The 27483-nt window shown below is 50.4% G+C and overlaps 3 protein-coding genes across 15 annotated transcripts; all 3 read left to right on the forward strand.

Moving 5' to 3' along the window:
• The first annotated feature begins 1068 nt into the window (after window positions 1–1068).
• ACBD4 (acyl-CoA binding domain containing 4) lies at window positions 1069–12022 on the forward strand. Of its 13 annotated transcripts, none has more exons than XM_049859773.1 (12): window positions 1069–1173; window positions 1269–1403; window positions 1574–1703; window positions 1986–2106; window positions 2191–2275; window positions 2554–2674; window positions 2888–2977; window positions 3295–3365; window positions 3455–3533; window positions 4266–4405; window positions 6485–6556; window positions 7616–12022. In XM_049859773.1, exons 3-12 carry the CDS (start codon window positions 1616–1618, stop codon window positions 7739–7741), a joined length of 993 nt encoding a protein of 330 aa, XP_049715730.1. In that variant the 5' UTR covers window positions 1069–1173; window positions 1269–1403; window positions 1574–1615; the 3' UTR covers window positions 7742–12022. The 13 variants fall into 13 exon arrangements, 9 of the variants coding, with proteins under 9 accessions (XP_049715730.1, XP_049715732.1, XP_049715731.1 ...); XR_007514018.1 differs by lacking the exon at window positions 6485–6556 and adding an exon at window positions 4517–4654 and having other exon boundaries at window positions 1072–1173; window positions 7616–7691; XR_007514019.1 differs by lacking the exon at window positions 6485–6556 and adding an exon at window positions 4940–5027 and having other exon boundaries at window positions 1072–1173; window positions 7616–7691.
• A 553-nt stretch (window positions 12023–12575) lies between these two features.
• On the forward strand, window positions 12576–16071 carry HEXIM1 (HEXIM P-TEFb complex subunit 1). The gene has a single exon (XM_049859772.1). The coding sequence runs from the start codon at window positions 13189–13191 to the stop codon at window positions 14269–14271; it is 1083 nt and encodes a 360-aa protein (XP_049715729.1). The 5' UTR covers window positions 12576–13188; the 3' UTR covers window positions 14272–16071.
• A 7284-nt stretch (window positions 16072–23355) lies between these two features.
• HEXIM2 (HEXIM P-TEFb complex subunit 2) lies at window positions 23356–27151 on the forward strand. The gene is made up of 2 exons (XM_049859782.1): window positions 23356–23436; window positions 26138–27151. The coding sequence occupies exon 2, from the start codon at window positions 26216–26218 to the stop codon at window positions 26924–26926; it is 711 nt and encodes a 236-aa protein (XP_049715739.1). The 5' UTR covers window positions 23356–23436; window positions 26138–26215; the 3' UTR covers window positions 26927–27151.
• Window positions 27152–27483: the final 332 nt, after the last annotated feature.

Genomic DNA, 27483 nt, shown 5'->3' on the forward strand with positions numbered 1-27483 from the left:
AGAGGCGAGAAAGGGTCTGGCTGTGACGTCATAGGATTAACCTTCCTGGCGCCGGGCCAGCTGCCGCCCCCTCAGTGGTAGAAGCCTAGAAGCTGGATAACCTAGAGAGGATGGGGTGGGACTAGTTCTAGAGTCCCCAGCGATTAGTTTTGGGCCTCGAGGCTTGGACAAGTCTGCACCCCACCCGGCGCTTGATGGTCCTGAGACGGCCGCCGCATGGGCGTAGGTGTCAGCGACATCAATCCGTTAGTGCGCGTTCGCAAGGGGTTCGCGTGGTAACCGTGTTATGTGTGTACTTAATATATATGAAACCACTAGAGTATGTGCACGAAGGGTGGGGTGTACAGGTGAGTAAGGTCTGCGTGTGCGCGCGTCTACGTTGTCCGTAGCTAGTGCCCTGGGTCGGGGGTGGAGAGCTGGGCGCACAGCGCCACCCCATGGCGGCCAAGAGTGTGGCACCCCAAAGAGAAAGCTCGGTTTCTCAGGACCTAGATTTGCCATCTACTTGTCCCCCGGCTCTATCCCATTCTCAGAAATCCCCGACCCAGAGATTCTGCGTAATGGCTCGGGTTCCCATGCCAGTCTGGGGTCCTGAATTGTCTTCCTGAATATCAAGTCTCCGTCTCCGTACTGCAGTTCCTTCGTCCAGGAATGACCTTCTTCATTCTTCTCCTGGCTTACTTCTGTTACTAGTTGTGTCAGCTCCGATGTCCCTTCTCCTGAACGCCTGACTCCAGGACATGACTCCCTTTTTTATCCCCAGTGCCTGATACTTGTTCAATGAGGTGAGTTGGGTCTTTCCGAACTGAGGGGCTGGAGCTAAGCAGCCAGACAAGGGTTTCCACCAGGTGGCGCGAGGAATCAGCGTCATTTCACTATGCCCACCAGGGGGCGCTGCCGCCCGCCTCTGGCCGTCCGGGGGTGGGGAGTCGGACGCGAGCATTCGCCCCGCCTGATTGGGAGAGGCACCGTGAAATTATTTGCATAATCTTGAAAGAGTTGCGCTGAGTGGTTGGGGTTTAGAACCCAAATGTGAAACGGGCTTTCCTATTGGCTCAAGTTTCTACCTTGTTCCTCGGCCCCGTCCCAGCCACTTTGGACCCCGAGGTCAGTCGGAAGCAGCCACCAAGTGGCGAGAGAGGACCTAGGGGTCCAGGCAGTGGGCACCGCGGGGTGAGTGCAGGGCGGCCGGGTCGGGTGCTGGGTCCAGCGTGAGACACTGTTCGCCCCGCCCTGACTCCTCCTCACTTTCCCATTCGCCCGTCTAGGAGTTGGGGATGCGTACCTAAAGAGGAGCATCAAGGGACATATTTGATTCTGGACCCTTACCACCCGCCTCTCCGCCCACCCACCGGGGCTCCCCGAGGTCTCCGATACCCTCGCCCCGCCCACGCTGCCTTGGGGTAGGAAAAGGAGTCTCCCTCGGCCTCTTCACTGGCTCTGATCTCTCGGCGTATCCCACTTGGGCCTCTAAAGAGCTTGGCTTGCCCTCCTGGAAAGTGGATCCATGACTTACGGCGGTGTGTACGGGGTGGGCCCTAGAGGCCTGCTCTGACGGGATTTGTTCTTGCAGAATCGCTCAAAAGTAGGGCTCCAGGGCTCGGAGCAGCTGGGTATGGGCACCGAGAATGAAGGCCCAGAGCCAGACTGCCAGAAGCAGTTCCAGGCTGCAGTCAGCGTCATTCAGAGCTTGCCCAAGAACGGTGAGACCGGGGGACAACACCGTGGGGACCCACATTTATTTTGGGTGTCAGATCTGCTGGGATCTGACCTCTGGGTAGGAAGTGGCTCCGACTCCTGAAGTTCCTACAGAAAGTTCCCTGCCCGGGCTGCCCTGCGGGATCCCTCAGCCACTTGCCCCTTTCCAGCTGCCCTAGATGGGACCCCTCACCATTTCTGTCCACTCCAAGGGTACTTCCCCTCCACCTTCATCTTTCCGGGGCTGGAGGTGATGCTATGTCCTCCACTTCCCAACTCCTACCCAGGCTCTTACCGCCCCTCCTATGAAGAGATGCTGCGTTTCTACAGCTACTACAAACAAGCTACCATGGGCCCCTGCCTGATTCCCCGACCTGGTTTCTGGGACCCCATTGGACGCTATAAGTGGTGAGCTCCCCACCGGCTGGGCAAGCAAGCCTCAGCTGTCAAGGAGCCCTCTCACAGCCCTTTGCCCCCCCACCCCCACCTCAGGGATGCCTGGAACAGCCTGGGCAAGATGAGCAGGGAGGAGGCCATGTCTGCCTACATCGCTGAGATGAAGGTGGTTGCACAGAAGGTAGGGAGGGCTGCTGGCCAAGCCCCCACCCCTGTGGCCTGCCCCCCACCCTGCCACCCCTCTGACCATGTTTCCTACACACTGACACCCCCATGGGAGTCACTACCTTCATGCTGCCTCCCAACCCTGCCCATCTCTTGTCCCTGGTTGGGGAAGGATGGAGTGGGCAGGATGGGGCAGGGGTGGGGCCAGGTGGAGGGCTCAACTGGAGGGACAGAGAGATCAGTGGTGGGAGCCCAGCAGGGCCAGCTCCCTGCAACAGGCTTCCTCCCCCACAGGTGATTGACACAGTGCCTCTGGGTGAGGTGGCAGAGGACATGTTTGGTTACTTCAAGCCTCTGTACCAGGTGATCCCTGACATGCCTAGGCCCCCGGAAACCTTCCTGAGAAGAGTCACAGGTCAGGCCCCCAGGACAAGAGCTGAGCCAGTGCTAAGGGGGCTGCTCAGTTGGGGGTGGGGAAGGTGGAGGCAGAGGTCTCCATGTGATGACCCTGTTATAACAAACCCTGACCAGTGCCCCCAGTGAAATGGTTCTCAGGCAATGTCCGGAGCTGGTGAGGAGCAGGGATACCAGCCTTCCCCCAGATCCACCTCTGGGTGCTGTGTCTCAGCAGGTCAGAAAGAGCAGATACTGAACAGCAATGTTGGGGCTAACTTGGAGCCTCCCTACCCCGCCAAGGAGCCAGCCCCTCCAAACCCAGGTCAGTACCTGGGGAGCAGGGGCAGAGAGCCAAACCCTGATGGGGTGCCCTCCAGGCTGGGTGGAGGGGAGAAGGCTGGATGCCAGGCTTTGCCCTTCACACCTCATGCCCACAGACACTGAGACCACCTGGTTCCCAAAGGCCAGGGCACAGGTTCCAGGACTCCTGTGCCAGGGCCTTACTTCTTGGGTGACCCATTTGCGCCCCTCATGGCAATGTCTCCACTGCCACCTGAACAGGTCCTCTGTCCAGTTGCATGCCCTTCCTCTCCCTCTGTAGCCTCCTCTTTTCAATAACTCTGCCTACCCACTCCCCAGAGTCCCAGCAGCCCAGGGATTTGGACTCTGAGGTTTTCTGTGATTCACTGGAGCAGCTGGAGCCAGAGCTGGTGAGACCACCCCCATTCTCCCTCCCTTTCCCACCCCTGTTGTGCCCTGGCTGCTCCGACCCACCCTCAGACCTTGTGACTCATCTCAGCAGGTTTGGGCGGAGCAGAGGGGAGCACCTGGAGGAGAGCCTGGCACCAGGACCAGCCCCAAGCCCCCCAGAGAGCAAGGTAAGCCCTTGCCAGACCTTTTCACCCCCCTCTGCCCTTTCTTATGGTCCTCAAACCCAGGCCTCCCCCAGCTGCCCTTTTAGGGCAGAGGTGAAAGTCCAGCTCTGGGCACCGAGACAGCAACCTCAATCCATGAAGGGCTGCCAAACAGGCAGACACTTGCCTGGATGGGCAAAGTCCCTGCCCTGCATCTTCTCCCCGAGGGCCACCCAGGAGCCTGCAGCCTCTGCCAGTGCTGAGAAGGGATGGGAGTCCCATCCCAACTCTGTCACCCACAGCTTTGTGGCCTAGGGGAAGTAGCCCTCTGTCTCTGGGCCTCCCGTCTGGAAATCTCAAAGGAGAACAGTGTGTCCTGCCCTATACCCCTTCTAGAACTTCCTGGGTGCCAAGGCTTATAGGGACATTTTCTTATATATTATCTCCTTTATTTCTCTGAGCAGGCAACTCTGAGAGAAAAGGCATCTTACTCTAATTATTGGATGACAAAATGTGGCTCAGAGAAGTTAATCACTTGCCCAAAGTCACACAGCTGTAAGTGGTAGTGCTGGGATTCAAACTCCTGGCACCCATTACTCAGCCACATGGATGGCTTTTGCCAAGAGCCACACTTGCTACAAGGATTGCATTCTATGATTGCATTTCCTGGGATGTGCCCCAGCCTGCCACCACCCTATCCTGCCTCTAGCCCTGCTGCCTCCTGAGTCCCCTTCCTTGTGTGTTTGTGCTCTGCAGAGGGCTTGGGGGGCAGCCTGCTGGGACCCCAGGAATTGGACACGTGGCTGGTGGGAACAGTTCGGGCGCTGCAGCAGAGCATGCAGGATGTCCAGGGGAGACTGCAGAGCCTGGAGAGCATGCCCCGCCCCCACAAGCAGGTGAGGCCCCCTCAACCCCATTAAGACTGGGGCAGAGCTCTGGGTGTCCCAATTCCAGCCTCCTTACCCAGGCACCTTTGACTTTGCCCCCATACCGACACCTGCCCACAGCCTGCCTCCTCCAGAGAATGGTGTGGCTCATGTTGCAAGCAGGGAAGCCAGGGGTACTGAAGTGCTTCCACCCTGTAAGGGAGAGTGGGGAGGGTCGTCCCTCCTGCTCTTACCTTCCATCTGCCCGAAGAGAAAGAGGTATGAGAATGAATTCCGAGAGCTGGAAGGGCACCCATCAGTCAGGCTTTTGTTCTCATTCTTAGAGTTTTCCCCCAAACAGATCAGCCCTTGCATCCCTCACCCCCTCTCCTCGATGCCTAGATCTGCTTGCCGCTTACACCTTGGCTCCTGGGCTTCTGCAGAATAAGTAACATCTGCCATTTCTTGAGTCCCAGCTGTGTGCCCAACTTGCTACTTGCATTATCTTATTTAATCACACACCATCCCTATGAAATAGGTTTTCTTTTCATCTCCTTATTACAGATGAGGAAACTAAGGCTCTGAGAGGTTGAGTAATTTTCCTGAGGGCGCACGACCTGGAAGACTCTCACAGAGCTGCTGTGAGGATTAGGTGAGATAATGCAAGCAGGTTCTTCTGCAGTGCCCAACACACAGGAAGCCCTTCACAACTGGGCCCGTTGTTGTTACTATTATTATTAACATTAAGTGATGGAGCTAGGAGTGGCCCCAGGCCTCTCTCCCCCTAAAGCTGGCACCCATCATTAACTCTGAGTGGGTCTGTTCTTGAGAAGCTTGGGGTGGAGGGGGCAGGAGGGGGCTGGATGTGGGGGATCCCTCAGGTGACCTGTAACCTGCTTGGTACAGTTGGTGTCAACCAGGGTGGCAGGAATTTCCTCAGACCCACAGCAGCCCACCTTTCACCCACCCACACTGGACTTTTTTTTACCTTTTACTAACTTTATAGGCTGAGATTTTGAATGGATTATAGATCATAGGAGTCCCTGGGTGATGTAACGATTAACACGCTCCAGTGCTAACAGAAAGGCTGGCAGCTCAAGTCCACCCAGAGGTACCTCAGAAGAAAGGCCTGGTGATCTACTTTAGAAAAATCAGCCGTTGAAAAACCCTATGGAGCACAGTTCTACTCTGACACACATGGCATTTCCACAAGTCAGAATCAGTTTGACAGCAGCTAGTAACTGGCGTTCCCTGGTGAATTTGAACTGCCAACCTTCTGGTTAGCAGCCATAACACTTAACCACTACATCACCAGGGTTTCCTTTTTTTTTAGTACCTGGTGTAGACCTCCTGATGTCCCTCTTCTAAATACTCGGGTTTACATCTCTATAAACAGGAACATTCTACTACCTAGCCAAAACATTTATCACACAATTAGAAATTTCTTAATGTCATTAAATACCTAATCCAAATTCAAATTACCCCAGTTGTTCCAGGATTGTCCTTTCCAACTGTTTTGTTTGTCCAGTCCAGGACCACACACTGCATTTTATGTTCCTTAAATCTCTTCTCATCTAGCACTGTCCCTTTTCCTTGCCGCTGACGTGCTGATGAGAATGGGCCAGTGGTCCTGTAGAATGTCCCACCTTCTGGGTTTGTTTGATCACATCCTTATGGTATCATTTAGCTAGTTCCTCTATACATTTTATTTCCTGGGAGCTAGAAGTTAGATCTAAGGGCTGGATTAGAGTCAGGTTAGATGGTTTTGACCGGGTTATATTAGAGCTGACATTTTTCACATCAGGGGACACACCAGTAGTATTTCCAGCATGGACCACTTGCATGGATTAAGGGGATAACAGCCCGATCCCACAATTATAAAGTCACATTTTCCTCTTGCAGCCAGGGGCTATTCTGTCTTGTGTTATCTTGGCACTTCACAAACATCCAGTTCCCTGCTAACGCCATTTGCCACACGGTTTTAAACAGCAATTGATAATCCTTGCCTGAGTCAATAATTTACTTAGTGGTTGCAAAAAATGTTGATTTTTAAAGTTTATTATTCCTTTAACATTTTTCTGTATAGTAGAACTTTCTCTAATCCTCTAGGGTTTTCCTGAAATACAGTTCCTTAAGGAGCCCTGGCGTGCAATGGTTAAGCGCTTGGCTGCTAACTGGAAGGTTAGTGGTTCAAACCCATCAGCCACTCTGTGGGAGAAAGATGTGGCAGTCTGCACCTGTAAAGATTACAGCCTTGGAAATCCTATGAGGCAGTTCTACTCTGTTTTATAGGGTCACTATGAGTTGGAATCGACTTGATGGCAATGGGTTTGGTTTGCTTTGATGGAAAGGCAGGATAAGCACTTAATTTTTTTCTAATTACAGTCACCTCAGTGGTGACAAATTTCCAATTTTTGTTTTTTTTTATCATTATGTACTCTTGGATTTTAAAGACTCAGTATTTCAATCAAGTGCAATCATCATTCTTTTTGATGCTCAGACTGTTACAGCTTTGCCAGCAGAGACCCTTTCAGCCAGGTCTATGTCTTTATAACAAAAAAAAAAAGAAAGTTGCCATCAAGTTGATTCTGACTCATAATGGCCTCATAGGACAGAGCAGAACTGCCCCAGGGTGTTTCCGAAGAGAATATGGTGAAGTCGAACTGCCAATCTTTTTGCTTAGCAGTCGAGTTCTTAACCACTGTGCCACCAGGGCTTCATCCTTATAACAGGACCTCATTAATCTTTGAAATCTTCCTTGCTTTCTGGTACAAGATATTCCACATTCACTTCTACCTTCCCTGCCCCAAACCTGGAATCAGCCACTTCTCCAAGGAGTCCTGGATCCTTTTAGTGGGAAATGGTATTTAGAAACAAAAAAGTTTTGAGTGTCCAGGGCCCTCCTTTGAAGTATGTGGCAATATGGGGTCTTCAGATTACCAACAGAGTCATTGCTTTGTGGACCAGAGGAGACAGCCTGGAAGCCATCCCTCCATATGGTAGTCCCTTCCCAACCTTGGATTGCTCTGGGGAGGAGGATGTGGGAGAGAGTTACAGCTGTGTGTCAGGGACACGTTGTGGACCCCTTCCCTTCCAGACTCCTGGGCAAGGGTATCCTCTGTCCTAGGCCGCATAACTTTGGTGAAGCAGAGCTCCCACTAAACTCAGGAAGTGGATTCCTAAGGAGGGCCCAGTCTGTGCCAAGGCCTGGGCTGATCCCTGACTCCCTCCTCTTGGCAGCAGAGGCCCCCACCCAGTGCCCGGCCTTGGCCCTTTAGGCTCTCAGGTCCCACACTGCTCTTCTTCCTCCTGTGGCCCTTCGTTGTCCACTGGCTCTTCAGACAGTTTCGAATCCAGAAGAGGTGACTCCATGAAGGGGTCTCTGCAGCCAACTGAGGAAGCGAGGCTACAGGCGCCCGGTTCTGCTGTGTCCTGAGCCTTCCTAGAGTGGGGTGAAGAAGGCTTTAAAATCACCCCCCATCAGTGTTTGCCTTGACACCCCATCCTCTAATGGGGGCTGGATAAGGCCGTACCCTTCTCTGCAGCTTCCCGTGAACATTTCCTCCCCCAACAGCCCTTAGGAGGCTGCAGCTTGGTGCACGTTCCCGGTCCTTGGTTGGCCGGCAACACAGGGGGATGCTGCGGGTCTCAGCCCCTGCCCTCTTTACCCTCCGACTCCTTCCACCCCAGCCTTTCCCCAGGAGGCTCAGCTCTTGGGCAAGCTGGGACTTGGCCCAGGGCCTGGACGAGTGATTGGCTGGGAGGCCTGGATGAGTTGGGGAAGGGGAGGGGACAGGCCTAGGGGGAGAGGAGTAAGCACCGATTTTGTTTGACCCTCCCCCACACACACTCAGGACGTCTTCGCTGAAGATTCACTGTACAAATGAATGTTTCACTAAATAAAACCTTAACTTGCTGCAGTCTGTGCCCCCATGTAGTGAGGCGAGAAACTCGGCCCGGGGCGAGCGAGGCACAAGCCCCTTCCCTGCACCCGCACCCCCACCCCAATGGCAACGCCCCTTGTTGAAGGCCCGGGTTGGTGTTTTTGAATGAGGAACGTTTTCCCTCCTCATAGGCGAGAGAAGGGAAAACAGAGGCCTCGGTAAGGAGGAAAGTTGGGGGGAGGAGGAAGGCCCCGGGGCGCCCTGGGCGGGGCGGGGGCCCCGAAGGGAGGGAGGGGCGCGGGCCCTACAACAGCCGCTGGGTGGGTGGTGCCAAGGGTGCAGCTGCGGCCCCGCCCTCCGCCCGTCGGGGCTCAGTCCTGGGCAGCCCAGGGGGCTGGAGAAGAATAACACAGGCTGGGGCAGTTGTGACGGAGGCTCCGAGACCCGGTTCCCAGGAGCTGCCCGCTTACCCTTGCTCAGCCGTCCGTTCCGGGTGCCGTATCCCCTTGATCTCCGCGCTCGGGCTTTCCCAGGGAACTTTCTGGAACACCAAGGCCCAGAGGGAGCCTTATCTCCGCCCTGCTATGCGGAGTAGGGGGCATGGCCCCACGCGGCCCGGAGCCCGGAGCCCCCGTCGGGGTGGGTGGAGCACCAGCGTGTGCACCGACCTCCGGGTGCCCGTGGCTGCTGCAGGCTGCTTGGGGTTCCGAATTAATTTTTCTCCCCGGCCCAGTGGCTTTGGCTTCCCTCCGGTCATCGCCAGCCCTGTCGTCCCACACGGGCAGCCTTGGCTCCAGCCACGGGCCGGAATTCCGTGGCAGAACTCGCCACTGTGAGCGCCTCCAAAGCCACTGGCCAGGGTCCCACCCCGCAGAAGACCGCAGCAGCCTAGAGTTCCCTGCAATTCCCACCTCTTGGGACCCCAGGACCCTCCCGCCCGAGTCAGGAAGAGGCTGTTCTTAAGACTCTTCCTTGGAGACCCTTAACCTCCTGAGTTCTCCGTCAGCCCCTGGCCTTGACCATGGCCTGGGACGTAGCCATCGTCTGCACCACTGGAAGCTACAGTCACTCTTTGCCCATCATTCCTTCTCCCGAAGTGGGAAGGGTACCCCTCAGGACAGACACAGACCCTGCTGCTCCAAAGGACCCATTCAAGGGTCACAAGCAGAAAGGCTGCATAAACCCCTTGTGATAAGGATGGACAGCAGCAGGGCAGTGGGAGGGGATGAAATCGATACTGGGGATGCAGGCATGGGTCTGAGGCCGGCTCCACCACTTGCACACGCTAGCTGTGTGACCTTGGGTAAGAGCCTTAACTTCTCTGAGCTTGGGCTCCCTTATCTGTGAAGTAGGGGTGATGCTGTCTTCATCGTAAGGCAATCCTGCTGTTAAAGTGATCAGGGCATGTAAAATGCCTGGCCAAGAGTTAGAACTGAGCTAATTTTAAGGGGTCTGGCCCTTTCTTTGCTCGAATTCTAGAAGTTTCACAAAATCTTATCAGTCTGGCTGTCTTCCCCAACCCCACTCCCAGCTGGGTTTGACAAATGAGACCATGCTGCTGAGCCCTGCCAGTGAGCTGACACTGTACTCAGCTATATCTTCCAAATCCCCTTACTGGGGGTACCCAGGAGTGCTTTGGGGTCTGAAAATGTAACAATTTGGAGGTCTTCTACTCCCAACTGAGTACTCTGCAAAAACCCTTTACCTCAGGGTGCTCCCAGTATAAGGATTCAGTTCCTGCCCTCAGGGAGTCTCCTGCTTCATGGATGGAGAAACACAGGGCAGACTTTTTAGATAGACCTGAGTTCTAGGAAGTCCAGGGAAAACATAAATGAGAAGCTGGGTGGTCAATTCCAAAACATCTGATGTGCCCCAGAGGTACTCTGCTGGCTTTTCACTTTGGAGACAGTCTACACAGGGCATGTCCATCACCACTGCCCCACCATACACCTTACACTGACCCACAGAACCACTCCTGAGTCCCCAGACAAATCTTTTCTTTGGACATGATACTCACTCTTCATTAAATGCCCTCTACATGACACTCTGCCTGGAAAAACTCTTCATCCTTTGGAGCCCAGCTAAGTCACCTCCTCCGTGAAACTTTGCCACAGTTCCCAACTCCCACACAGCTTGGTTCACAAGCTGCTATCAAGATTTTCTTCACTTGCCATTTTGGGTCTCTTTCCACTGAATTGTGATTTGGTGGCCGTTCTACACAACCCGAGGGCAAGGATGACATTTTATTCACCTTTGTGCCCTCTGAACAAATGTTTGCCAAGTGAAGGAATAAAGGCCTGAATTAGGTTGAAGCTGTTGGGAATGAAAGTAACTAAATTTGGAGTTCTTGAGAAAGAAGACTTCAGGAGACTTTGTGACAGAAAGAAAAATGGCATGGGGGATATAACCTGCCTCCATCAGGAATTGCCACTTAATTGTCATTTGACCTTGGACAAGTCATTTAATTTCTGAGTGTCAGAGATTTCTTATCTCTAAAATGGGGACTATAATTTATACCCTGCCTAACTCACTGGGCTGTGGTGAGGTCAAAAAGTCCTGTAAAAAAATGTTATATGGTGCAAAGTGGTAGGAACGTTTGCTATTCCCATCAACGGATTATGCTGGTGGTGTAGTGGTTAAGAGCTACTGCTGCTAACCAAAAGGTTGACAGTTCATATCCATCAGGCCCTTCTTGGAAACCCTATGGGGCGGTTCCACTCTGTCCTATAGGGTCTCTATGAGTCATGACTAGGATTTGCAGTCAACTCAATGGCAATTTTTTTTTTTTTTTTTTAAGGTTAAGGAAGAAATAATGAGAATGGGTCACTGACTGGGTGGCTGGTGACTACCAAAGATTTTAAGCCTAAAAGTGATTATGGCGGATTCAGGTCCTCTCAGACCCTGTCTTTTGGGCAGGGGCTGGGAGTCTGAAGAATTTCTCTCCACAGTCCTGGGCTGGAATGCCCCCTGCCCGCCCCATTTCGGGGCAAGGCCTCCTCCTCAGGGAAGCTGGTGGCTTCCCTCCGGTCTTGGCCAGTGCCCACTCATGAGGAAGGGCCTCTGCAGATGCTACCCCGTTTTCTTTCACTAGCCAAGGTTGATGACTTAAATTCATTATTAATTTCGAACCCCTCCCCAACAAAGGCACCTCAGTTGGCATGGACTCCCTCATCCGGGTTCAGGAAACGCTCTTGGTCGGAAGTGAAGAGACCAAGTCGGCCCCTGGAGGCCATTTTCTTCGACAGAAGCTGAGGCCCGAGGGTTAGGCCCTCCCGCCCCGGCTCTCCCCGGCTCCCACCCTGCGCTTTCCGATCCCCACCCTGGGGAGAGGCACGGCCGCGGATCACCATTTTGCATTGGCCTCTGTGGCAGAGGCAGCCCCGAGAGACCAGGCCAGTGGCGGGTGTTGGAGCTCGGCTTCCTTCGCTCAAAGGGCCGAGCCCAGACCAAGGATCGTCACCCGGGACTCGAACCTGCCGTCTCATTTTCCGCGGCCTAGTCCGTGGTTGCTACGCTAAACGGAGTCACGCTGTCCCTTTAAGGCGGCGCTTTTTATTTTTCATTTGTTTACTTCTTGATGCGCTTTTCGTTTTATTGCAAAATATGTTCACTATATCCTTCCGCAAATGCCAATTCCAGGCGTTAACCACACACCTTGAAGCCATTGCTATAATCTTAAGAGTTGAGAGTTAATAGCCGTGGGCCAACTTCTCTCTTTATAGAATTTAATCCTCTTTTACATTTTGGGGACTACTTTTTAGGAATAAACCATTTTTTGCTTTCGTTAACAAATGCTTGTACTTTTCACAACCCTTCTGCTGAGGACAAAATGCAATAATATCCTTTAAAACGCACCTTTCCGTAAAAATATCCTGTGCGGGCCCTCATGGGCCACCGAATCTTGCCGTATCCCTGAAGCATAATGGTATGGCCCAGAACCCGCCCCTCTTCTCTGCGATTGGCCCTCCTTCCTTGGCGAGCCGTGTGACTCTTAGCCAATGGTCTCTTACGTTTCCCTAGCGAGGGCGAAGCGAGGGAATGAGTAGGCCGGGGAGACGCCCCCTACGGGTCCTGGGATTGGTTACGTCGCACGGCACGCTAGGACGGCGGGCATAAAAGATGGGAACTACGATTCCCGGCTTCCCGCGACGGGGACTCCGTTACGCATGCGCGGGGGCGGAGCGGCTGGGCTTCTATATAAAAGAGGCGCAGAGGGCTGGGAGACAGCAGTTGGAAGTTGGCAGGTGGAGAGGCAGGTTGGGAGGGGAAGTCGGGGGAGGAGGCGGAAGAGAAGCTGTCGGAAGGGGGAGGAGGGAGGGAGGAAAAGAGGAGGAGGCGGAGGAGAACTGAGCTGAGCAGAGCATCGAGCCAAAGGGGAGATGAGTTTGTCTGTCCTCGGCTGAGGCTCCGGCCGGGCCTAGGGAACTGGGAGCTCGGGTTGGAGCGACACCCGTGGAAGTGGGAGGAGGTGGCTCAGGGACTTTAACCCCTTGTGGGCTCTGCGGCAAGGGATTTAACCCTTTGTGGATCCGGCCCCTCCGAGGCAGCGTCATCGGATAGTTTTAACCCCTTCGGGGCTAGGTTTAACCCTTTGGACTTAATCTCATCTCTTTGCCCACCAACTCTTCGATTGTGCTCTGCGGGGAGGCTTGAGGGCTGTCCCCTCTGTACATTACGTACTGTTTCTACCGCTGCACCCCCTTGGACCCACTTAACTGGCTGCGCTGAGGGCACTTAACCCTTTACTGACTTGAGCTCCCCCAAGTTGCAACTGGAGTTTGCTGGCAGAAGGACTGATTGAAGAGGTTCACTGCAGGAATTACTAGCCGAAGAGGACGACGTTGGATATTTTTAAAAAGAAAAAACCTTTTTTCCTTAAGGACTTTTCGCCAAAATTTTTCAAACTTCGAGAAGAGGACTCTCTTAGCCATGGCCGAGCCACTCCTGTCAGAATATCAGCACCGGCCGCAAACTAACAACTGTACAGGTGCTGCTGCTGCTGTCCATGAAGAGCGGAACCCCGAGAGCCCCCCGGGCGCGGAGGAGCGGGTGCCCGAGGAGGACAGTAGGTGGCAATCGAGAGCGTCCCCCCAGTCGGGCTGCCGTCCGGTGCAGGAGGGGGAAGGGAACCTGGAGCCCCGGCCACCTCCCCTACTGACCCAGGCCTGCCCAGAGCCTAGCTGCCCCGAAGCGGTGGAAAAGGGCCAGAATGGGGACGACCTGCCCACTGGCAGAGTCTCCCCGCCAGCGGCGGGAGGGGAGCCAAGGCCCGAGGCCGGACCGCCCGCCCACCCGTGTCAGGACTCCGAGGCCAACAAGTTGGGGACACCTGCCTCCGGGGGCGAGGAGATGTGGGGACAGCAGCAGAGACAGCTGGGCAAGAAAAAGCATAGGAGACGCCCCTCCAAGAAGAAGAGGCATTGGAAACCGTACTACAAGCTGACCTGGGAGGAGAAGAAAAAGTTCGACGAGAAACAGAGCCAGCGAGCTTCGAGGATGCGAGCCGAGATGTTCGCCAAGGGCCAGCCGGTCGCGCCCTACAACACCACGCAATTCCTCATGGATGACCACGACCAGGAGGAGCCGGATCTCAAAACCGGCCTCTACCCCAAGCGGGCCGCCGCTAAATCCGACGATACCAGCGATGAGGACTTCATGGAAGAAGCGGGTGAGGAGGACGGGGGCAGCGACGGAATGGGAGGGGACGGCAGTGAGTTTCTGCAGCGGGACTTCTCGGAAACCTACGAGCGGTACCACGCGGAGAGCCTGCAGAACATGAGCAAGCAGGAGCTCATCAAGGAATACCTAGAGCTAGAGAAGTGCCTCTCGCGCATGGAGGACGAGAACAACCGGCTGCGGCTGGAAAGCAAGCGGCTGGGCAGCGATGACGCGCGGGTGCGGGAGCTGGAGCTGGAGCTGGACCGGCTGCGCGCCGAGAACCTCCAGCTGCTGACCGAGAACGAACTGCACCGGCAGCAGGAGCGAGCGCCGCTTTCCAAGTTTGGAGACTAGACTGAAACTTTTGGGGGGAGGGAGGAAAGGGGACTTTTTACAGTGATGGAATGTAACATTATATACATGTGTATATAAGACAGTGGACCTTTTTATGACAAATAATCAGAAGAGAAAATCCCCCCGGCTTTGGTTGGTTTGGTAAATTTAGCTATGATGTAGCTTGCGTGCTTTCTCCTGTTCTTTAATTATGTGAATCTGAAGGGTTACTTTTCTTGTTTTCCTTTTTAGAAGTTTTTTTTTTTTTAATGTGTAATTTGACCAAGTTAAAATGCATTTTTCTGTTAAAAAAAAAAAAAATCCCCTCCTTAAACGGAGCTTTAAGGTGGCCAAATCTGAGAACCATTAAATTCATTCTAGTTATAATAAATTTAATATTTGTAAATGTAACATAGTTTCAGTGTGATTTCTAGCTAATTCAAAATAGTAGTAATTTTTGTGATTGCATTTTTGGGGTAAAGAAATCATTAAATTTGTCAGTTTGCAAAAAATCTTTAATGGGAGAATTTTCAATTTGCCAGATATTCTCTTGAATGGGTTTTAGTGTGCTACAATACACAGTTCAGGCAAAATATAAAAACTTAACTATCTTCAATACTTAAGTGTGCTTGCTTTCCAGTGCCTTGGTTTTCTTTCTCGATGCTGGGTGTTTTGGGGAGTGCAAAGTGGCTATAATCAAAAGTTTACATTTTAATTCCGCTTACCCATAAAAAGTCTGTTAACAAAAATGTAAACCTAATTTGGCAGTTTGTTAGGTTAGACAACAGCCTTGTGTTTCCTTTCTACAAGCTGGTTTTCAGCAATCAACACCCCCTACCTCTGGGACAAATAAGGCTGGAAGGAGTTCCTGAATGCTTGGAAGAGGCTCTTGGTAAACCTTTTGCAAGCAATGGTTAGACTAGATAAACAACTTGTGGAGCAGCTCTTTGTGTTAAGATATTTAGAGGTAGGGAATACTGGATTTATATGGCTGTTTGAGGGGGGTCCCAAGGACTTACTCTAATTGTCTAACACTCAAGTGGTCCCTGTACTCATTCCGCACCCCTCCCCGCCACTGTCATCAAGTCGATTCCGATCAAAAAGGAATAGGAGGGTTGAAATCAGAGAAGACCTCTCACTCCAAATCAAAGGTAAAGTTTCTGGTTAATTAAGCTAAATTAGGTCCTTAAGGGCAGAATGAAGAACCCTGCATACTCCTGTACAGCTGCTATTCTCAACTACTAAACTGCACTGATAGCTTTTTAGGTTCAGCTCTTAAAACAGCTAGAAGGCTCTGGCAATTAATTTTTGCTCCAAAATCAAAACAGTAAGAATGGTAAGATTGTTCCTTCCTGTCACCATAGTTTACATCACCCAGCCCATCTTCACCTGCCCTGTGTCGGTGTTTCCCTAGAGCAATGGCTCTGTTCAAATCACTAGCACAGGGGTTCCTTAACTTGGGGCCTTAGAAACCAGAGGGGGCCTTGGGGTCTGTGAACTCCATGACATTATATGTAAACTTGTTATATGTGCATTTTTCTGGGGAGTTCAAAAGAATCATTGTCAAATTCCCCCTGAAGGTTAAGAATTCCTGCAGTAAAAGGAAAAAAAAAAAAAACCCTGGTTTTGCATCTACATGGAAATAGTGGAGGTGGGAACTTTAAATGTACCTTATGATACATAAGGAGCATACACAAATCAATGAAGAGAAATTATGTTGGGTCAAGACTGTCTCAGGGCCTTCAAAGCTGGATTGAGTTGGACCTATTCTAGCAGATGGTCCACTGGAGAAAAATGTATAATTACATTAAAGGTTTATTTTGAAATAGTTTACTTCGTGTTTTCAATTTTCCTTCTGCTATGACATCATGCAGCAGCCCCAGAAACCTGCTCTTGGTGGAAAGGCAGCAACACTGCCCTCTGGCTTTGCACTACAGAGTGGAAGCCTCACGGAATGCACTATGGGATAGATGCAGCAGGGAGAACCTTTAATTTTTAGATCCTCTTCTTAGGTAGAATAACTATAAAGATCTTGTTTCCCTTACTATTGGAAAAATTAAAATTCCAAAAAGGACCTTGGAAAGAATCACTAAACGCATTTGCCATCAAAAAAAAAAAATGGTTTTACTCTTAGGAGATAAATTCAGCTGCCTTAAAAAAAATAATTATCATTTACAGTTTCAAGTAATTATCATAAATTACCTTGATTTACCTTGAGTTATGTAACTTCTGGTTTGAATTCTGCTTTTAAAGGCACTGGCATTTTACTATATTATTACATTTATGTTCTCAGAATGAGGTCTGTGTGACGTTTCAGGTACGTACACTTTCTACACTGGACCACTTGACCAGGATACTGCTCTCCAGACAGTGGGAGAAGCCTCTCAGTTAGTTACCTTATTAATGGGGTTGCGATGACAAATGATCCTTATGCGCTTTCTAACCTTTCACTTAAGTCCCCTCTGCCAAACATTTTAACTGAGTGTTCAAAACACCAGGCTTACCGAACTTGCAATTTGTTCCCCTGCTCATACTGGGGCCTGAGTGTTCAGCCAGGGCAAACTGGTTCCCAAACTTTTGAGACAGCTACTTGGACACCTTAATCCTCCTCTGAGTGAGGACAGCTTTTCTTGGGCTGACCTATAACGTAAAGAGGCTCTCGGGAGACAGGGACCTGAGTTTGTTTTCAGAGTTTTTTGCGAAGAGAAAGCCAGTGGGTTTCATTCTGAAAAATAGGCTGGGCATCTCTGAAGAGAGGAAACATAATAAAAATGACACCAAACTGAGTCCAAAAACCAGGGTCCTTGTCACGCCTTTGCCATGAACTACCTGTGCAACCCTGGACACATCTCTACACCTCTCAGTCTCAATCTGTTTCTGCATCAGCAAAATGGGGCTAATACTTGCTGGCTACTTCACATAATTGCTATAAGAGTTAAACGTGGCCGCGTGAAATACAAAAAATGAAAATGTTCTATACAAAAGTAAGGTAGCAGTGCTGTGGTTACTATTGGTTCTGCTTAAGACCAGAGCACTTGGTCATTTGGTATTTTAATTTACACTTCATCCAGACTAAAATTCTCTGCTTGTGGAAATGAAAATAAATTTACCATGAAGATTTCAAAAGTTAGAGAACCCAAAAAGGGAATCCACAGAATTTTTTTTAAAAATCCACAATCTAATAGTCTACCTTCAGAACATCCAAGGATGGCTGTATTTAGTCAAACATTAGTTAACACACCGCACGTGTTCTCCTGAGGGCAGGCCCACTGGCCACTTACACCCTTAACCTCCTGCAACAAATATTCACAACAGTGTGGTGGAAAAGTTGGCTACAGTTAAGGTAGTACTTTTACCTTAGTACCTTTGAGCTTGTTGTATTTGGAAAATAGCTATTTTTCACATTTGCATACATAAAACATTAGGATAAAAACTTCACTTTACTATCCTTTCTGATACAGAGTTTAAATGATTATTGATGCTAGAAATGAAAAGTAACTTTTAAAAAGACAGAAAATGTCAAACTGCTGACCGAAGGGTAATAGTCATACTAGGCAACACGGCAGAATATACTATCCAGGAGGTAAAGATTCAATCTTTGGCTAACTTTTGACACTTGTTTTTGAATATTGGAAAGCTTACAACCTGTTTCTTGTCAAAAAAAAAAAAAAAAGGCTGCTGGGGGGGCCCTTTAGACAGATCAATAATTTAGCTCTCACAAATCCTCCTGAATGAACTTTTTCTTGGGTTTTACTTAGAGAAGGCTCTATCAACGAAAGCCCTAACACAGGCAACAGCAGGAATAATCCTAATCATCTACTGATAACCTTCGCGTACCAACAACATTCAAATGGTTCAGCTGCTACAGGAAACTGCCCATGGTCTTTTTAAATAGCTACTGTGATCTTCCCCTCAATATATGAACAAAAGCAGTTATGTTTGACTTCTAAGTTTTTTTCAAGAACAGAAATTCAGAAGGGAATTGTAAACTCTCATCTAAAGCTGTATTCTATTTGACAGATCCACTTACTTTCTGTGAAGTTTTAAAAAGCCCTGGGTTTACAGTGAGTAAAAAGGACATTCCTGAAGGAAAGTGAAGGAGCTCTAGAAGAGTGCTCCATACACAAGAATTCGAGAAAACGGTAGCAACACCTCTCTTATAAAGCTACTCACTAGAACTTGTTCTAGCTTCAAGAGGGTCAGGGGAGGAAATTAATTTGGAGTTTCGAGGGGAGGAAATTAATTTGGAGTTTCGAAGCCTTTAAACATGTAATTGTGTCAGAAGACCAAACTGAAGAATGGAAGACCAAACTGGGGAATGGAACAGAATGTCTAAGAAGTTAGTCCTGCCTTCCTTTTGGTTATTATTACAAGTGTATTTATTAAAATCATAAAGGATTTGAACAATTTTTAAAAAGGGAGGATGGAAGGAGATGAAGAATGGAGAGTAAAAAACTGTAGAAACTAAATTGTTCAGAAAGAAGCATCTTCAGCCCGCAGTGGAGGACTGCGGCAAAAAATTCCTGCCTCCATCAATGAATTCTGCTCATACACAGCCACGGGCCCCCAGGAGCTGGACATCAGGTAAATGCACAATGTCCAGGACTTCACAGTAACTACTTTTACTGCTTGGCACCCTGAGAGACTGCCCCTTGTTCAGCCTACTTGAATGGTCACCCTTTTGTGCTGCTGTGGGCAATCCAGGCTATAGTTCAGTAAGACAGGCTTCCCAACTGTCCCAAGCGACCTTTGAAGCAGAAGTTCTAAAGTTCCCAAATGATGAAGTTATAGCAAGTAGATATTTACATAGCTACATATTTACATGACTAGTTACTCCTCAAGGTATTTATGAGGGAGGCAGCACTGATCCCATTTTGAAATTAGGAAACTAAAGTACATAGGGTTTGTACATAGGGTTTGGAGAATTTGTCATAAACCACGAAGGTACTCAGCTGAAAGTCGAGAGCTGAGGAAGCTAAAGGCCTGGTTGAACATTAGATGAACAGACTCAGTAACAAAATGACCAGTTTGGCCTTATCTTCAGGGTTTGGACTGTAACCAAGCCAGCCAAGTCAGCAGCAGCACAAACAAATAGAACTTGGAGTTCCTAACTCCCAGGCCTGTGTTTTACTCAGTAGATAACCAGGGAACCATTAATAAACTGGTTTTATCCCCAACTTTTTTTTTTTTTAATCAAGGAATGGAAAAGCTTATGGGTCAACCTTAAAGACAATAAGCTTTCATCTTTGTAAATGAGTAACAAATTCTGCACCTGATACAGTGTTCCCCACTTGGTAGCACCCAAAGGCTTAACTAGATTACTTCACAATGGAGGATGAATCACAAGTCTGGGATTCTCCTTCATTAAATTTTTGGCAGAAGAACCAAATAATCTCTAAAACCCCTTTCGGCTCCTATGACTATTTAACTTAACTCCTAACAAGTTAGTGTCAGCCTAACTCCCATCTTCTCATGATTTGAAAAATAGTATAAAATGAACATGACCCTGACTGAAAGTCAACTTATACAGTACAAATCAAGTATATCAAAGCTTCATTTAGTTACGACTATGTGGTTCAAGTCTGACATTAAGAACCTCAGTCAATGGTGATATTTTTGCAATCTAGTCCTAAGACTTTCTCTGAGAACATCTTGGAGGGCAGAGAGAATAGTTAAGGCTGTGGAGTTGTCACACATACAACTTAAAAAAGTTACTTTATTAGTAATAGGAACAAGGAGCCCTGGTGGTGCAGTGGTTAAGTGCTCAGTTGCTAACCAAAAGTTGGCAGTTCAAACCCACCAGCAGCGCCAGGGGAGAAAGATGTGGCAGCTTCCATAAAGATTACAGCCTTGGAAACCCTAGGTAGGGCGGTTCTACTCTGTCCTATAGGGTCACTATGAACCAGAATCGACTCAATGGCAAGAGGCTTGGTTTTTTTGGAATAATAGGGACAAGGCTTCCGTTGTGAAGAACTCGCCCAAGATTTCTGTTATTGTTATTTAGAAATGATTTGTGTATCTGTAACTAGTAAGATTCATCAGAAGATACCCACAAAGTTTACTACCCAGTCACCCAGAAAAATCTCTCCTACTTAAGAACCTACCTACGCATCATTTCAACTGACTTTATTTTTAGCAACAAGACTATTATTTGAAGATTTCCCTGAGCCATAAATCACTCTGGACTTAGGCTTCAGGCAGTAGGAAACAAGACGGTGCAATCTGCCATTCGAGAGCAAGAACTTCATCTCCAACTTAAGTCTTTAAGAAGCTGCTACGGCTATAAAGTTGAGAGTTTTATTTTTCAAAGCGGATTCTCCACCCAAATGCCACATATTTTGGTAGCATCTAGGATCTACAGAAGTGATTTTCAATTACTTGGAATTCCAAAAGAGAAACTCCCTAGTAACAATGCACCAGTGGCTGCAAAATGCTCCCTCACTTTGCTTCGTTTGGGAGAGAAAATTCTTTAAACCGCAAAGAATCTGTAGTCTTACAAAGACTACACTGGAATTAGCTCGTTTTTTTCCTCTATATAAGGGCAGCCATTTCTCCAAAAGCTTTGGTAAGTTACGGCTCCGATTTCAAAATGCAAACGGGATGTCCACGCAGCATCCGAAATGAGCCACTCCATTTCTACTCCTGGGCTGTAGACACTATGAGTTATTTTCTGTCCCAACTCTGCAAAGGGCAAAGACCCACCCCTTTGGTGTGAACTTTCAAGAGAAGCGCAACAGCACACTTCAGGAGTCTCCCAAAGTGAATGGAGACGTGCGAGTCTGGTCGTTACGACAATCGGGGCTGGATAGGAGAAATCCTGAGAGCAAGTGCGCTCACAGATCTCCAAGCACTGGGCTCGCAAAGGCTTCCACGTGCCCCTATCGAGCTGGTCCCAGGAGAATCAGTGGTTGCTACAGTATGAAGGCTGCTCCTTTTCGCAGCCCGTGCTACAGGATGGCCTTGGTGTATGGGATTGGGGGCGATGGTAGTCGCGCCAGGCCCTCCGCTCTCGGGGCCAAGGGATGGACCCGGGAGGGAAGCGCGGCCAGAGCTGCGACCTCCACCCTGCCCGCGGCGCCAGCCTTTGGAATCTGGCGTCGCTGCCACCTTGCCCGTGAAGGCGGGGGCCCCGCTACGCTGAGCCTCGGCACCATACCTAGGCCGGATGGGGGTAGGGAGAGAATTTGGCAGAGCTTGGCCTCGGGATCCGCACCCATGTGGAAGGACAGAAGAGGGGAGCCGTTTCCCCCGGCCTCTCCCCTACTGGGGTCTCGGGAAACACGCGGTAATTACCCAAGAACCCTGACCTCTGTAAGAGGCGAAGCTGCGGGGCTGCCGGGACGGTTTGAGGACCGGGCCCAGCCGGGGAGACTCCAACCTTCATCCCCTCCCGGCCCCGGATACCACACCCCACCGTCTCCCGGCGCCGCCACTTCAGGCAGCCCACTCGGCCCGGCCTCTCCCCGCACCCGGACCACCCCCCACGGGGTGCTCTCACTGCGCAGCGAGTCCCTCCGCTGCCTCCTCCCAGCCCAAAATGGCGGCGGCGGCCACCGATCTTCTCGTCGCCTTCCTCCAGGGCAAGGATTCCTCCGCGCCCAGGCCCCGCCGCCTTCAGCCGGATCTATTTTCTGCCCGGTCAAGATTAGCGCCATCAATGAACTTTTTAATTGAGTTTGGAAAAGGTGGATCCGGTTGTGCTGCCGCACAGCTAATCGTTGACGAAAGTTAGGATTATTAGCATATGTTTCGACCAATCAGAGAACGGAAGTGATGAGCGCGGAACGCTACTCGCGCAAGGATAGAAGGGTTTTGTAGTCCTCGGAGTGGCAGTTGATGTGATAAAATCTTGATCCGCCTTCCAATGGTAGAAGAACTATAATCCCCAGCAGGCTCCGCGCCGTCCAGGGTATCCCCTCCCCCCAACCTTAGTGCCTGAGCGGCTTGACCAGAGCTGCTGCAACTGCAGCAAGAGGTAGGGCTGGGACGTTGGAATTGCACAGGCAGGTTGCCTTACAGAAAGACACTCAGACGTAGTCGTGTGCGCAGCCGTTCACAGCAAATAGGTCAGTTCCACTTTTGCAAAATCTCCTTCCCAAACCATTTCCCCTCTTTCAAGGAATCCAGCCTTATCCCAGTTGAGTTTCCCTTTCAGCTGCCTGTAGTGTGACGACTTCTCCTTCCCCTTTTCTCTGTTTTCCATTCTGAGAGGGAGAAGGGCGGCAAGCCAGGCTCTGTAGACAAGAAACCTCAGCCTAGGCTCGGCCCAGCCCCCAGCCGTGCTTCAAGGGGCATTGCCTTCTGGAGCCCCAGCTAAGAAGGTGGGGGACTGCAGCCAGGATTAGGGCCTCTGGATGCAATGGGAAAAAGAACTCTCTTAAACCAGCTACATATTGTCAGAGCCACAGACCCACTCCACTCCCAGCCTCCCCAGGGTCATTGCTGTAGATAGTATATTGGGGTGGTCTTTTTTTCCCGTTTGGTTGTTGGGGGAATAGAGAGTAGGCCTCGTTTCCTAGCTGCCAGCCTGAGCCTCAGTGACTTCCAGGAGGTCATTATGGGAAATAAACTCCGGCCTGGGGCCTGAGGAGTTGCACTGGGAAGATGGACACTTAATCCTCATTGGACCCCTAGCTGGAGGAGGGTGTTGGAGCCCTGGTGGTGCAGTGGTTAAAAACTCGGCTCTGCCAACCAAAAGCTTGGCAGTTCAAATCCACCAACCGTTCTTTGGAAACCCCTATGGGGCAGTTCTACTCTGTCCTATAGGGTCACTATGAGTCTGAGTTGACTTGGCAGCAAGTCGGGTTTTTTTTTTTTTTTTGGCTGGAGGTGTGGAAACCAGGGTGTGGAGGCAGCCTCCAAGGCCTTCCTTTGAAAATGAGGGTGTGCAAGCCTGGTGCTACAAAATGACTGGCACTGCCTTAGTAAAGACATCCTAGGTAACCAGAGCCCTCCTCAGAATTCCCCCTCAGGACTTAGGTTTCTGTTGTTCTTTAAAGCAAGGGTCAGTACTTAAAGGCATCTGCTCAGAGATTTGGAACAGAAGAAGGTGGCCACTCCAAAACAGACCAACTGTAATACGAGTCACCAGCAGCCCTGGAGGAGGCCAAGGTAAGCCCTGACCCTCTCATCCACCTGCCTACACGGAACTTGGACCCTGCCAGCTGGGATCCTGGCTTGTCTCAGGTGTGTTGGCAGATTTGGAAAACCAGCATTTTTTAATAAGTCCCTCCTCTGTGATGGGCAATATGCCAGATGCTAAATCTGTGCTATCTCATGAATCCTAGTAGCCTTTCAAGGTAGGAATTATTATTTACATTTTACAGAAGCTAAGGTTCTGAGAGCTGAAATACTTTTTCCAGGATCATGCAGTCTGCAAGCCACAGACCCAGGTATAACCGAGGGCCTGCTGACAACAGAACCATGCCTTGACCTCAAGGCCACAGAACTTGGTTGAATATTTGTATTTTGTCCAGGTTGAGAACCAAGTCTGAAGCAGGAAGAAGAGTTTGAACAGTTCGTGTATAATTTGGGATGGCAGTAGGGAGTAGGATATCACCCAGGAAAGAGAGAGGAGAGGCGAGTTGTATCAGGTCCCTGAAGATATCATTTTCTTATCTGGCTGTTGCTGTTGTTAGTTGTTGTCAAGTCAGCTGCCGACTCATGGCAACCCCATGCACAATGGGCCAAAACAGTGCCCAGTCCTGCACCATCTCCATGATCAGTTGTGGATCAGGTCATTGTGATCCGTAGGGTTTTCATTGGCTGGTTTTCAGAAGTAGATCACAGGCCTTTTCTCCTAGTGTGTCTTAAATCTGGATGCTCCATGGAAATCTGTTCACCATCATAGCAGCAGGCAAGCCTCCAGTGACAGATAGGTGGTAGCTGTGCATGACGTGCATTGGCCAAGTATTGAACCCCGATCTCTTGCACGCGAAGCAAAAATTCTACCACTGAACCACTAAAGTCCTCCTAGCCTATGCTCTCTCACGGCCCCTACCGTGCCCACTCTTCTCCCCCAGCCAACAACTCCCTGTAAGTGAGGACGGAACTTAGAATGGGCATTGGAAGAGCTTCTGATCCACACTACCTAGCTATTTCCAGTGTTTCCTGGATTTATTTAATTTAGAGTTCATGGCATGTCAGGGCTAGAAAGTTCAGAGAGGGCAAATGACTCACCCAGGTCACACAGCTCATCTGCAGTAGTGATAATAGTGGTGGAAGGACAAGCTTTCAGGAGGAAGGCAGTATGTGGGGCTGAAGGGCAGGGCTAGCTTGGGTGGGGGGAAGGATCATTAAAGGACATTTGCTGAGGTCTGTGAGCAGGCAAATGCACACACACAGACAAGCCACCCTGCCTTGCTGTGGCTAATGGCCTTACCTCTCCTGGGCTGGGTAGCAGTTCTGTGTCCACTGACCTACACCATTGATGAAGGCAAGGCCTTTTGCCCTTGACTCATGATCTCCCTGCTGGTGAAGTAAACGTACAACCCATCAAACACCACACACACACACTCACACACTCCAACATACCTCCTTTTCCCTGAAGCAGTTCTCTTCAGGATATCCAAAATGCATGTAGCATATCCCTAGCTCTTATAGGACAGTATACACCATGCCCCCTAACCCACACCCTACGCCTGTGTGGACCTATGCTCAGAGACATGTTGTATATCATAAAGCAATATACCAGTGGCAGTGGTTATTATTAGAAATCCCCAAACCACAAACTTAGAGCAATTCATTCCCTGTCCCCCACACTCAGTATTCCCACCCTTGCCACACAGAGATAAACAGATGCCAATAAACACATACACACTCTCTTGGCAGAGTTCATTCTATCTCTTAGATAAGTTCTGGAACTCTCTCAGCTGCAGACTGGAGGTTGGCTCTTCTTCTTCCCAACTAGAACCTCTTTCCTGCCTCTCATGTAGAAGAGTGATACACCAACTTCTGCTTGGAATAAATACATTCTATTTCCTCTGCCCTAGAACCATGGGAAGAAGAGTCTCACTGTCCAGTATCTTTTGGATCCCTCTGTCTAATAGGGTTTAGATCATTTAACAAACATTTATTGAGCACTTACCTTGTGTCTAGCATGGGGATAGAATAGTGAACTGAATGGACAAGATACATTTTGATGGGTGGAAGACAGATGTTAAATGGTAATGTGATCAATGTTATGTGCGACGTTAACAGGGTGATAGGGAGTCACTGAGGAGGGGAGAAGGGGGCTACTTTTGATAGGTGGTCAGGGAGGGCCTCTCTGAAGAGATGACATTGGAATTGAGCCCTAAAAAATGAGAGAGTGAGCTATTTAAATATGTGGAAGCAAGATCAGCTAACGTGATTTATGGGGCCCAGTGCAAAGGGGCCCTTTGTTCAAAAATTACTGAGAATTTCAAGATGGCGACAGCAGAGCTTTAAGCCAAGTTTGAGACCTTTCTGAACACGGGGCCCATGGAGCCAGCCCTGTCTGAAAGACAAGCTTTCTAGGTAGAAAGAAGTGCAAGTACTATTTGGGCTTCTGATTGAGCAAACACATCGAAGTCACCTTCCGTCCTAGTTTTCTTCTCCTACTTCATCCAAATAGTTTTTATTGAATACCTACCCTGTGCCAGGTACTGTTCCTAGGTATTGATATTAGAGTGAACAACACAGGCAGAGTTCCTGATCTCACTGTGAGTCTACTTGGGGGTGGAGCAGGGTGGGCAGACAGTAGACGGGTAAGGCTAAATAAACAAAATGGTTGCAGAAGGGTGAGGGGCTAGAGAGCGATCAGGCTGGCTGGGTGTGGGAAAGTCGGCCTCATGCTGGGTGAAAAGGGAAGGTTTCTACCACTGGGGACAGGCTGCCCTGATCCTTTGCTTTCGTCCTCTCTCTTCAGAGCTTTAGGGCTCCTGGGAGCCCTGAAACACCTCCTGTGTCTCATGAGCCTGACAGATCCCTTCCCGTGATACCCCGGATGGATAGCCGCCCAGAGGATGAGGATCCTGCTGGGGCTGCTGGTGGCTGGAACAATAGGAGTCCCTGGACCCAGAGCCCAGCGGGCTGCTCGGCAGAGGGGGTGTTTGCCCGGAAGAAGCACCGCCGGCTGCCATCAAAGCGCAAGAGGCACTGGCGGCCCTATCTGGAGTTGAGCTGGGCTGAGAAGCAACGGCGGGATGAGAGGCAGAGCCAGAGGGCCTTCCAGGTGCGCGAGGAGATGTTCGCCAAGGGCCAGCCCGTGGCGCCGTACAACACCACCCAGTTCCTGATGAATGACCGAGACCCAGAGGAACCTGACCTGGATGTGCCCCACAGGGTCTCCCACCCAGGCTCCAGTGGGGAAAGTGAGGCAGGGGACAGTGATGGGCCAGGCCAGGCTCACGGCGAGTTCCTGCAGAGGGATTTCTCGGAGGCCTATGAGCGCTACCACACTGAGAGCCTGCAGGGCCGCAGCAAGCAGGAGTTGGTGCAAGACTACCTGGATCTGGAGAGGCGGCTGTCGCAGGCCGAGGAGGAGACACGGAGGTTGCAGCAGTTGCAACGGTACACCAACCAGCGGCCCTGTCGCCAGGTGGAGGAGCTAGCTGCCGAGGTGGAGAGGCTCCGGACCGAGAACCAGCGGCTTCGGCAGGAGAATGAGATGTGGAACCAAGAAGGCAGCAGCTGTGGTGAGAAACTGGGCACCTAGGGATGCCCGCCAGCCAGGCTGACCCAAGGAGAAGATGTCATGTCATATCCACTCAGGCTAGCTGGATCCCAAAGAGGCAGGTGACAGATGAAAACCATTCTCAGCTCCCTGTGCCCTCTGAGAACACTGAAATCGGTTCATACTTCTACCTTGTCATTTCCACAATTTGTTCTTTGATGTCATCTTATTTTTCATAAAGAAATTAAAAGGTCTTGGTGAGACCAAACAGGAGTGGCAAGTGTTGACTTCATGAACTTTGGAGGGGCAGTCCAGCCCCTACAGCTGCTCTGGGCATCCAAGTCCAGTCCTCCTAGGGAAGTCTGGGAATTGGGTTGCAGCCTCCCCTTGCCCCAAGTTGGGAGGATAGTAGAGCGGTGGACTGGGGACCTATCAGGGTCCCCACAATGCTTAAATTCTGCTCTCTGGGTCCTGGAGCAATCAGAAGGCACTGAAGGTTTTTTCTAGGCGCTGCAGAAATGGAACGGAGCTCAGTCAGGAGCCCCCAGGTTCAGCTGGAACCTGACTTGAGATGCCAGCAGGCTGTGAGGAGCTGGGAG

This window comes from Elephas maximus, chromosome 19 (genome assembly GCF_024166365.1).
Source record: "Elephas maximus indicus isolate mEleMax1 chromosome 19, mEleMax1 primary haplotype, whole genome shotgun sequence".
Classification (NCBI taxonomy): Eukaryota; Metazoa; Chordata; class Mammalia; order Proboscidea; family Elephantidae; genus Elephas; species Elephas maximus.